The sequence below is a fragment of the Ambystoma mexicanum genome, chromosome 10 (genome assembly GCF_040938575.1).
Source record: "Ambystoma mexicanum isolate Mex_15411 chromosome 10, UKY_AmexF1_1, whole genome shotgun sequence".
Lineage (NCBI taxonomy): Eukaryota > Metazoa > Chordata > Amphibia > Caudata > Ambystomatidae > Ambystoma > Ambystoma mexicanum.
In genome coordinates this window covers 1,675,388,567-1,675,401,064 of record NC_090932.1, presented here as the reverse complement: position 1 = coordinate 1,675,401,064, position 12,498 = coordinate 1,675,388,567, and the positions used below count along the sequence as shown (strand labels likewise).

Here is a 12,498-nt window from a genome sequence, read left to right as displayed (position 1 = left end):
TATTCCCTGTCAGGCTGGGAATCCTCGGTAAAGAAAAAATCAGTATCAGTTTTGTTTCTGATCTGTCTCTCAGTAGTAACCAATCACTGGTCTCTGGGTCATACTGCCCCCAGCCAATGACTGCCCTCTCCCTAATCCCCACCTCTGAAAGCCATCTTCAGATTTTCACTGCACGCTCGAGTGTTGGGAGTCCTCGTGCTTAGCTCTTAAGCTTTTGCTGCGTTTTCGCGCTTTTTCAGAGAATTGCTCATTTTTCGGTCAAATAGAGCGTCAAGCTCCACCATCTCTACATCCAATTAACGGGGATCCGTGTCGGATTTTTCTACGCCCCTCAAGGGTGAAGATTTTGTCGAGTTACGCTTCTTGGAGGATTCCAGAAGTTTCTGCGGCCTACCCGAACATGGCCCAGGAGAAAGGAAGCTCGACACCCGGAAAGCTGTTAGGGGTCTGCCCTGGATGCCAGCTACAGAATGTGTTCAAGGAGGACGAGCATTCGAAATGTCTCTACTGCCTTCATGAGGATAAAACGCACGTGGAGAAGGACTGTGCGTTTTGCAGGAACATGTCGGAACGGACCATCAGGGACCGACACCTTCGTCTCTCCAACTGGCTGGAAGGAAGGAGTACGTCCAGTGAGAAGAAGTCCGAGCGGTCTTCTAAGTCCTGTGAGGGCACCCCAGCAACGGGGGCCCAACAGAAGGCAAAGCACTGCGAGTCCGCGGGCACCGGGAGCGCCGAACAGTAGGGCTCTTCGGCTGCCAGGCAGGGCGCGCCTTTCCCGGCAACATCAACCACGAGCCAACGCTCTGGTTCGGGGAAGAGGAAATCCGAGAACCCGGGTAAGCCTCTGGTGAGGCCCCGGTCGATCTCGAAGGATTCAGCCGAGGGGGAGCGAGGCGGTGACCCTCCCCCCAAGGTGAAGGTCTCAAACGCGCCTAAGGCGGTGAAGGCATTGATTCACCCGGCCAAGGCCTCTATCGAGGGAGTCGTGGCGGCCCTGGCGCAGCCTGTGGAGGCTACACCAGTGGAGGGGACCTCGGGGCCCAGAGTCTCCCTGCCTCCGCCGAGGAAAGCCTCTTTCAGACCTATCAAAAAGACCCCCGTGTAGAACCCGGCGGAAAAGAGGGGGGGGGGCGGTGGCCATTGTGGACACGGACACAACATCCGAGGAGGAGTTGGCAGAAGTCCTAGAGGGCCTCGAAGATGGCGTCGAGGAGGCCCGTCCCCACGGGAGGGATCCCGACGAGGGTGACTATGAAAGTGACGGCGGCACTGGCGAGGGTCTTAGTCAGCCGTCGCTTCCGGAGCCGCAGGATAACTCGGCGGCCATTTTGTTGGCGATACAATCCGTATGTTCAGAGATGAGGACGAGGTTGCCCTTACCACCGACAGAGGACCCGGTACCAGGTCCGGCGGAGGAACCAGAGGCGGTCCCGGCGGGAAGCCCCCCGAACAAGAGAAGACGGATCCACCCAGCCCCGCCTTCTCAACCCTCGAAGGCCTGCTCGGCCTTTACCCACGTCCCCCGTCCCTGGGGATGACACGGGAATAGACGGCCACGACAGGTACCGACGGCGGTGACGACGGGACGGAGCTCCCATCACCAGCCCGGGCCTCCCCGTCAGATGAGATAGGATCTTTCCACGCAATGATCGCCAGGGCATCCAAGCTTTTTCAGCTCTGCCCCGAGGAGAAGGAAGGTTTCCTCGGTCTCAACGTCAACTTCCCCGCCGGACGGCGAAGGGAAGAAGCTGGACGCAATGGGACGACAAGTTATCTCGTCGGCGGCAACAACGATTAATGCGGCCAACGCCCTCGCGATCAAGGCCCGCTACGACAGGGAGTTATGGTTCAAGATCGCCCCCCTGTTGGACTTCCTTCAAGATGACAAGAGGGCCGAGGCCCTGGAGATCTTGCAAGAAGGCGAAGTGGCATCGGACCACACCATTACGGTGGCAACGGACATTGCCGACAACGGTTTCCGGCAGCTAGGCAACGCGTTTGCCTTACACGACAAGGTTGGCTCAAGGCGACGGATTTCCGCCAGGATGTGCAAGCCAAGGTGCTGGACATGCCGTTTGACGGGAACAACCTATTGGAAAAACGGTGGATGAGTCCCTCCAAGCCATCAAGGTGGACACAGAGACTGCTAGGGCCCTAGACGTCCTCCGGCAACGGAGGCCGTCCTTTCGTAGTGCCGGAGGCAAGCAGAGTGCCTCCAAGGGATTTGGCGGTGGCTCCTCTATGTACAGCCAAGCGGCCCGCTCCTCGTCGCAGGAAGCCTATAGAGGACGAGGCAAGTCGGGGGGACCCCGCCGTCGTCACAAGGGAGGCCAAGGCAGCAAGGCTTCCGCCAAGCAAGATTGAACCGACAGCGGGGTCGGGCCCCCAGCAAAGCACCCCGGTGGAAGGCCGGCTAGCAAAGTTTGTCAGCGTGTGGAAGTCCATCTCCACCGACCGTTGGGTGCTGGACGCCCTGGCCCAGGGGCACGCCCTCGAATTTCTAAAAAAAAGAGCCCCGCATTCCACCCGTGGTCAGGAAGGAAAATCACATCCCTCAACTTCTCTTGGAGGTTAAGGCGATGCTCAAGAAAGGCGCCATCAAGCTCGTCCCAAAGAGGCTCCGGGGCTCCGGAGTTTACTCAAGATACTTCCTCGTGAAGAAGACGGGAGGATGGCATCCCATCCTGGACCTACGACGACTGAACAAATTCATCAAGGCACAGAAGTTCCGGATGGTCACCCTCCAGCACGTCCTGGGTCAGCTGGAGGAGGGCGATTTCCTGTCGTCGTTGGATTTGGAAGATGCTTACTTCCATATCCCCATTCTAAAGGGACACCGAAAGTTCCTCAGATTCGTGGTCCAAGGGCGTCACTACCAGTTCAGAGCCCTTCCCTTCGGATTGAGGTCAGCACCCAGGGTGTTCCCCAAGTGCCTCGCACCGGTGGCGGCGCGGCTGCGCCTGGAGGGGATCCACGTCTACCCCTACGTGGACGACTGGCTCATCCGAGCAAAGACAAGGGAACTCGCCGCGGAGCACACAGCGAGGACCGTCCAACTACTCACGGACCTGCGATTCTCCATAAACTACGCCAAGTCCCACCTGGTGCCCGCGCAAGACGCACTGTTTCTGGGAGCGAAACTCGACACAGTGGCGCTTCTGGCCTCTCCGTCGGAGGAAAGGACGAGGGCCATCTTGGGCAAGGTGCAGCGGATGCTGGTTGCGGACGCGGCCATGGTGAGGTCCATCAAATCCCTCCTCGGAATGATGTCTTCTTGCATTTATCTCATCTGCCTGTGCAGGCTTCGGATGCGCCCGTCACAGGAGTTCCCTAGACAGCTACCACGGCGTTCCTATCTGGTGTGCCCTTGCTGGACATCTGCAGGGCTGCTACGTGGAGGTCGACGCACACCTTCACGAAATTCTACTGCGTCGATCGGGATTCCAGGGAGGAGTCCAGGGTCGGCCAAGCAGTGCTGCGCAACCTGTTCGCCTAAGGTGAGCCTGGTGAGGAGGTAAGAATTGCTTAATGTTGAGTTTTGGATGTAATGCTTAATGTTGAGCCTTTGCCACCTCCCGTGGTTGTGCATGTGTGTACTGCTATGTATTCTTTTATTCATGAGCATGTGAATCCATACCAGACCCCATGCTGGAGAAGGAACAAGTTACTTACCTGTAACTGTTGTTCTCCAGCATGGGCCTGGCATGGATTCACATGCGAACCCTCCCGCCTACCCCTCTGCGGCTCTTCACTTGGTCATACTGCCACTTCACGTGCTACCAAATCTGAAGATGGCTGCCAGAGGCGGGGCTTAGGGAGATGGCAGTCATTGGCTGTGGTCAGTATGACGCAGAGATCAGTTACTACTACGAAAGACAGATCAGAAACGAAACTGATACTGATTTTTCTTTACCGAGGATTCCAAGCCTGAAGACGAGGAATATTCATGCGCATGTGAATCCATGCCAGACCCATACTGGAGAACAACAGTTACAGGTAAGTAACTTGTTCCTTCCACTACAGCACCGACAGGGAGCTAGATAAAAAGAAAAACCGTTTGCAAACTGCACTGCGCCCTTCCCATAATCCAGTCTGACCACTGACGCACACGTCCTGAAGACAGTTCGGTATCCACTCTGCAGCGCTGCTCTATGTCTACCAGCCCCTGCGCCCTGTCAATCAATTACCGAACCAGAAACACGCATCTAAGTGTCGATAAAGTTTGATGTATTGTGATTTTGAACAATATATATAATAGATTGTCACCAACTTGGTAATGATTACTGTGTAATGGCAATACACTGAATCAACTGTAACCACATTTTACTAACCCACTACTGTGCAGATTATACATGCACTTTTATATGTATCTGTGTTGTGCCACGGCACAAAAGAATTTCTTCAGACAAAACCTTTTTTGCTAAAAATAAATGTTTATCGCTTTTTCATGTATTCTATGGTGAATTTCGTTTTTTAGAACTATCAATGATATATTTCTTCTGCAAGATCCTGCTGACCCCCTATCACGCGACCGGCTAGGGAAGCCTTTTGACTCTACCCTCTCTATAATTTTGAGGCTCAGAGTGTCCTGCACTGTCTGGATGTCAGACGCACTCTGAAATTGTACTTGGACAAGACCAAGGGCTTCCGCTAGTCTGATGCACTGTTTGTCACATTGGGCCGGTCAAGGCCCGGGATCGGGTATCCAAGTATCGATAGCACGGTGGATGGTTACGGCCATCAGGGAAGCCTAGGAGGAGCAGCACAAGCCACTGCCAGCTAACATGCACGCCCATGGGGTCAGAGCCAAGGCCACGGCCATTGCATTCCAATGGCAGGTCATAAGCAGGGCGGCCACCCTTCCGCTTTTTGCAAGCATTACTGTTTGGACGCCGGCTCTAAATCAGACTAGACTTTCGGACAGGCGTATCTAAGAAACCTATTTGTATAAGGAGGGTCCCCTCTCCACCCTAGTGCTACATTCAGTTGTATTCGCCCATGCAGTGTGGGGGAAAGGGGACGGGACGTAAGAGTAAGTTAGTTACTCATCATAGTGATTAACTTACTCTTAGTCCATAGTCCCCTTTCCTCCATACGTCCCACCATCCCCCACCCACAATAATACTGGTGTCATATGTTAAATATTGTCAACACGTCAATGGGGACTGAGGTGTGACGCCAGTGGGCGGAGTCAGGGTAGTGCATGCTCCCAGGCTGCAACCCTGCACGCCTCTAAATTTAAACGGGAAGAAGGTATCTTTTCTGGTGAAAAAGTTCTGTCTCCCGTTGCTAGGAAGGGACGCCTATACAGTTTGGAGGAAAGGGGATTAAGAGTACATTAGTCACTACGGTGAGTAACATTTTTCCATGTAAGGAGCCTAAGTAGACCAGAGAACGAACTGAAAATGTGCCCCCATAAAGAACGTTAGTACGGATTTCAAATCCCAGGCCGGCACCACAACTGGTGTTGCTGGGAAGGTGTAAGTTGGTTCTTTAAGGAATCTTATTACTATAAGTATTTTGAGGAAATAACCATGTTCAGGTGTGCACTCGAAGATGGCTGCGCTAAGCACTGTTTACTTTAGCTGCATGTCAACCTTGCTGGCCGAGATTTAAAAATGGAACCATGGACGTGTTGCATGAACGGGTGTCTATCATTTGCTCTGCACCAGTTGCAATGTTGCTTACATTGGCAGTGGAATGGAGCTTTTCTTGCTGGTCCTCTGGAGGAAAGCAGCATCTCCATAATGTCCTCAGGGAGGTCCCAGTCTTTGAACTTTAAGCATTCCACAACCACCTGTGAAGACTGGGGATTTTGCTTCCCTGGTAGAGAACCAGATCTCCTTCCTACGAGTGTATGGCCACGCTCGGAGGAAGATTGCGTGTAGTGCAGATGGACATGTCTAGAAAGTCTAGATACCACGCCCCCATGGCTAAATCTGGAGCAGTCACGGTCATGGTTGTCCCATCAACTTCCTCAGGACTTCATGGATGACAGGAATTGTCAGGAGCGCGTATACAAGTGGAACATTCCAGTCCACTAGAAATGGGTGCTTCTCACAGGAAATTGCCTGCAGCGGAGCAGAACAGGTTGCACTTTCTTTTGGTACTGGATGTGAACAGATCCAATTGAGGTATTCCCCACAGGACGAAGTTCTATAAATCAACTCTTCTCAGGCCATACTCAGTTTTGTACTTCAAACCGGTTGGGCGAACTGCCAAAAAGGAGATCCTGTTCTGTAACGCCCAAATCCAGAGCTGACATGCCTCTTTCAGGGAGGACAACAATTTCCGCCCAGGTTTACCAGACATGTTCATTATAGTGAGTAATTTGTGTTTAGCATGCATTTTGAAGTTTAAGCACCATCTATCAATGGGTGCCTATTTTGTTTGGTTCCCACTTGTCCCCATATATGTGAATTTATTTTCACATCATTGGCTCATTGATCATGTTTAATGAACTGTGAATTTGATTAAACAGATTAACAAGAAGATTTATCTTTTTGATTCTTTCTCTAGGTTGTTTGTGTGTTGTCCAGTGATCGCAAGGATAAGTATGATGCTATTAAGAAGTACCTATGCGCGGACTGTCCAACCCCAAGTCAATGTGTTTTGGCCAAAACATTAAGCAAACCTCAGACTATTATGACAGTTGCCACAAAAATTGCCTTACAAATGAATTGTAAAATGGGAGGGGAACTCTGGAGTGTTGAAATACCAGTAAGTAGTTTTTCATTTAGTTTACCTTTTTATTACAATCGTAACTGGAATACTGAAATGCTTTTTATTGCACAGTCTTAGTAGGAGTTTTCAACAAGGTAGTGCATTCCTGCTGTCATTAAAACCTTTTTTAAATGCTTGAAAATTTGAAATGGATTTTCTTCTATTGGCCTTTTCTCCCAAACATCATTACTCTTGCAAACGCCTTCAGGCATATCATGTGAAATTCTGAAAATGCACATCCTGCATCTTTTACCTGCCCACATAAACATGGTTTAAGAAATGTTCACATCCACCAAGATTCACTTGCTGTTTGAATATTGTCTGTCAGGCTTGGTATACTCGGTAATAGTTTACATTTACATATTTAAAACTTTCACTAACTCGATTAGTCCTACACCTACATCCCGTCTCCTTTCCTTCATACTGAATAGGCGTCCCTCACTAGGGACGGGAACGGAAACTTTTTCACCCAAAAAAGTCTTTCCACTTTACATGTAGCTGTGCACGAAGGCTTGGCCACCAGGAGCACGGGCTCTCCTGACTCCGCCCTCCAGAGCCACACCCCAGTTCTCTTTTCCGCGTCGACTGGAGTGGGCTTGCTTCACCTGCTCTGGTGGGCGAGGCCTTTTCCCTCGTAATTGTATGCGCTTTTCCTTCCCCTGGCACCTTGGTCCCACTATTTTTTCTTCATTACTTTGTTACTCCGGTGCCTCTCCCCTGTGTACGTCGGTGCCATGGGGCTTCAGTAGGTGCCCTTCCTGCGACGGATCCTTTCCGGCATCAAACACGCATGCGCTCGGTCTCCCCTGTCTTGGTGAATATCGCACGTGGGATGGCTGTTTGCAGTGCCACACTCTTAATCTGCGGTCACTTAAAAATTGTCTCGTGCGTTGGAGGAAGCTCTTCTCCAGGTGTCTGCCCGAACACATCAAGGGGTATGCGCACAGGATAAAAGGGAAGACCAAGGTAAGTTTTCTCTTTACCCAGCATGGGGTCTTGCATGGATTCACATGCTCATGAATATTACCCATCAGGCTGGGAATCTCGGTAAAGAAAAAATCAATTTCAGTTTCACTTTTGAACTTTCTTTCCCCTAACAACCAATCACTGGTCTCTGGGTCATACTCTTACGTCCCGTCCCCTTTCCTCCATACTGTATGGGCGTCCCTTCCAAGGGACGGGAGACAGAACCTTTTTCACCAGAAAAACCTTCTAGCCCTTCAAATTTAGAAGCGCGCTGGGGCATGGCCCAGGGAGCATGCGCTGCCCTGACTCCGCCCTCAGGTGCCACACCTCAGTCCCCTTTTCCGCGTCGACGGGAACGGGCCGAATTCTCCAGCGCTCCTCGGTTTGGCCTTGGCCATGTAATTCCACACGCGGATACTTCTTATTTTTGCCTTCTTTTTTTGTCACACAGGTACTCGGTCCTCCGGCGTCTGCTCCTCCCCGGCACATGTCGACTTCTACAGGGTTTAGCAAGTGTCCATCCTGCAACAGGCTCTTCCCTACTTCATACCCCGACGCCCTCTGCCTATGTTGCCTTGGCCCAGACCACGGTTGACAATCTTATTCAGCGTGTGACGCGCTGAAGAATAGACTAGCCAGTTGGAGGGAGCTCTTCCGGTATTTGCCTCCAGAGGATCTCATAACCTTTGTGAAGCATCGGACCAGGCCCAAGGTAGGGCCGATATTCTCGTTCGCACCCTGTTAGGAAAGATTTTATAATTGTATGTAATTTTCTCTCCATGTGTCAACCCCCAAACTTTTTGCTGCTGTTTAGACAACATTGACTGACTGTGCCAGAGAAGCACAGCCTTCAGCTGCACTCCTCTGGGCTTTTGCTGACTTGTAATGGGGAAACTGACATCCCCTTAAGACAATCAGTTCTGGGAGACTTTGTTTCCCTTAGTCTTTTCCTCATGTTGCAACTTTTGTGCAACATGTAACAAGTGTGCAATGTATCTTTCCATACAGCACACTTGGGTCTATAGTCATTTCCAAAGACCCTAGATAATCTCACTGGACTTTTTATGAACTGTGCAGATGTCATGGACAGGACTGGTGGCAGCTATCTTTTCGAATTATGTTTAACTCTTTGCTGCCATGTTAACCGCGTTTGGCACGAATAGGTGGCCTGGTTCCAAAATGGCCATGCCACAAGGTTCTTTGTCCTGGCCTTTGGCTATCTTGCCCCTTCACCTTCCCCAGGTTGAGTCGACCCGGGTCAGTCCTTATTTGTCATGCACTTTCCCGCGAATCCCAATGCTTTCGCGGGTTTCTGCATGCCTTGTGTGTTTGCCTCCAGGTTGTGGGCTGGAACGTCTGGTTCCAATACAGATCCTGGGTGCCAGAGAGTCTGGAGTGCCATGAATGACTGGGACCACTGTGGTCCGTGATTGGTCCACGTATGGAATGTGTGTTTGTGAGTAGATCTCCCATTTGGTGCTCTCCGTTTTGGCGCAAAGGAAACTTTGGATAAGAGGAGGCTGAAAATACCACTAACAGGTCGATCTTATGAGTTCTCACTGAACAAAGTCTAGGATCCAAGTATCCTGCAACTACGAAGCTGAGTCGAGGGACCCCTCTGCATCTGGTCATCCTAGAAGGTCTGCGAAGACGCTTTGACCCATTCGAATAATGGGACCAACTATTCTTGGCACATTCATCAAACCCTGCAAGTAAGCTTTCCCGGAAGTGTCCCTGGGCCAACCAGTGGACTGACCAGCTTACCCAGTTGCTTTGCTCTGTCACCGCTGCCGTTTTGAGGAGGCCCTCAAAACTTGGTATACTGCTAGCTCTGTGTCCCTGGCACCCTCGCACCGAATTTCGTACACTTGGCGTTCCCAGGTCTGAAGTGAGATGAGGGCGCCAGGACCGGAGTAAACGCAGTTACTGTGTTGCCCTGCCGCGGCAACGTCCTTTGCTAGTCTGCTGCATTTGTGACACTCTTGCCCCTGAAGCCTGTCAAGGTCCAGTCTTGTAAGCTTCCTGCAGGAGTGATGCTGGCCCACCAGACCCCCCCCAAGTGTGCCAACTCAACAATCTCTAAAAAGATATAATTACTAAATTGGCAAACCCAAGGGGAAAGGGGAATGGAAAACAAAACAAAAGCAGATTTTCACTGGTTTCTATGTAGACCTCTCGACTACTGGTTTTCCATCTGGAACTGGATTGCTGGAATGGTTATTCATCAGTGTCTTGTCTGTGAAAATCTAAACACAAATAATATATACTATAATTATAACTCTACACAATATTAAACTTCTAATTCTTTATATGTTTTCAATTGAAGAAAGGTAAATACCTGCAGCCTATGCTTGATAGCTGATAGGCTAAAATAATTATCGCTAAGTATCTTTCTTACTGAAATTTTAAGTTGCTTTTTGGAATTCTTTTACTAAACTTATTGCCAGAAGAATCTTAGTTATTGTAAAGAATTAATTGTCCAGAAATACTTGCAAAAATGAGTTCTTGAATTCTTGAATGACTCTTTTTTTTATAGTTGAAAAGCTGAAGTTGAAGATGCACGCTATTTATGTTTTCAGAAAATAGCATATTCACACCTTTTACTCCAAAGATGATACGTAAAATCCTTAAATTAAAATGTGCTCAAAAGAATTGAAGCAAAAATTGACACCAACGGATCCGGGCTCTTAAGGAAAAAATATGCGCACTAAAACGAAGAACAGCGCACAAAGAAAAAAACCACGCTTACAGATGATCAGCACTCACTTTAAGGTGAACCGCGCGCTTGAAGAATCTCGCTCTGATGAACCGCGCACACAGAAGATGAACCGCGCAATAGATGAACCGCGCTTGCTTTCAGATGAACCGCACTCTCTAAACAAAGACCGCGCACTACTAAAGATTACACGACGCCACTGAAAACTCTAAACTCAATCGCTCATATTACTTCCTTGGTAAATGCACACCAAACGAGATGTGAATTCGTCACAACCAGGAAGAAGGAATACACTGAAGGACGCACGATACACGCCAACAGGTCCTTTACTCTAAAGTAAACTATAACGAATTCACGCGCACGCGAATTATATTAATCTAGATCTAGAAAGGTTAGTATCGTTAAACGTTTATAGAAACCCAGAAAATATTATATATATCTCAAAACTCAAATTCTAATAAAGATAAAATACTAAAGCAACCGCAATTTCAGCAAAACGAACGTTACTTTTACCAGCCGGTAAACAACACGAGAAAATGAGCGCATGAAAGTTCATAGCTTAATAAAATTATAGTTTTCAAAGTTCTTTTCAAAAATAACTTCTTGGCACAATTAGATATTATCTTGATAACGATTTCTCAGAAAGACTTAGCTTGCTTCATCTGTAAAGAAATTGTTATTTGAACACTGAGTTCTTCTTGAAGTTTCTTTATCTTAGTAGTTATTTCTTTAAAATATAGTTTTCTATAATTCACTAAAGTTTAATTTTCTTCAGAGCTAATATAACTGCAACCTTCCTCTAAGGAAACTGGAATGAAAGGCAGTTTAGAATGTTGGTAAACATTCCAAACTACATCACAATACTTCTCCTCATCATTAGTGTTGAATTGAACCTCCATCTTGGTTTGGGGAATTTGGTACTTCCTGTATATATATAACATTAAGGAAACTTATTAAGATATTGGCAAGAGAAATTCTGAATTAAAACCCCACATCACTCAACCAGTTCTCCTAATAAAAAATATAAGGAAGATTAAAAATAAATGTTTACTTAAATCTTCTTAATGAAGATTTTCTCATTGAAAATCGGGAAAAATGCCATGGAATCCTGACAAAGCCTGCTGCAGTGAAACTGGGTCGATTTTATCCACCCGGAGCAGAAAAATTGACACTGTCCCGTTTGGGAATCATCGCTGTGTCTCTGGAACTGAAAGGTGTCGAGACAACATTTTTGCCGCATTCGAACCTGCAAGCGAAGTGGACTGAACTGGCGAAGTTTGGGTCTGCTTGCGTCGGGGACCGATGAGTACTCCATACCCCAACCGGTGGCCCCTAGCGCAAGGGTCCATTTTTACGCCTGAGTGGCCTCTGAGGGTCCCTCTCCTTTCCACTACTATTGCGAAATAGCGACTCAATCCCGCACTCTCGAACTGCCCTGCCTTCAAGTGGAGGTCCTCCTTGAATAGTGGGACCTTGTTCTGCTTCGCCTCATCCACCTGCTAGAGACCCCTGAAGAGACCCCATTCTGCCCATTGGAACAAGTGCGTGCGCTGGCATTGCATGTACTATTGTGCACAAGGCTCCTCTTTGTAGGATTTGGACTGCCTCGATTGTGATGTGTTGGTTTACTTAGTATTACTGTGATTCTTTTGCTATGGTCGATGTTACAAAGGCCTTGTAATAAATGTGTCTATTTTTGATATAACAACTGTCTGGAATAATTTGTAAGTGTCCTCGCTTTGTGTGCTCATTGATGTCTTTCAGTCACCCTCACCCCTCCTGAGACTTCGTCTTGACTGCCTGTCATATCTACCCTGATTGGTCTGGCTTGTCCAGAGGTTACCCTGTTCCAAGAAACTAGGCTGGCCTTCTGAACCTTTCTCCCCTCCAAGTCAGAGTCCAGAAATCCATCTTAACACACCCCGCAAGGGAGACTCCTTCCCAGGGACTCTGCCGCGCGGGAGGCACCAGTCAGGTCCTTCTACCAACGCTCGAACCGATGCTGCTACAGCTACCGGCCCGAGGGATCAGTGTAATCTCCCGGTGACAGTGTTGAGGGACCGGGAAGTTCTTTTCCGGGGTCTTCACCC

General features: G+C 48.9%; 1 protein-coding gene across 1 annotated transcript in view; it reads left to right on the top strand.

Moving 5' to 3' along the window:
- PIWIL1 (piwi like RNA-mediated gene silencing 1) overlaps positions 1-12,498 on the top strand; it is a 1,334,367-nt gene that overhangs the window by 1,015,560 nt on the left and 306,309 nt on the right. Inside the window, exon 15 of the mRNA XM_069620111.1 lies at positions 6,523-6,723. Coding sequence (XP_069476212.1) covers positions 6,523-6,723 — 201 coding nt within the window. The remainder of the gene's footprint in view (positions 1-6,522; positions 6,724-12,498) is intronic.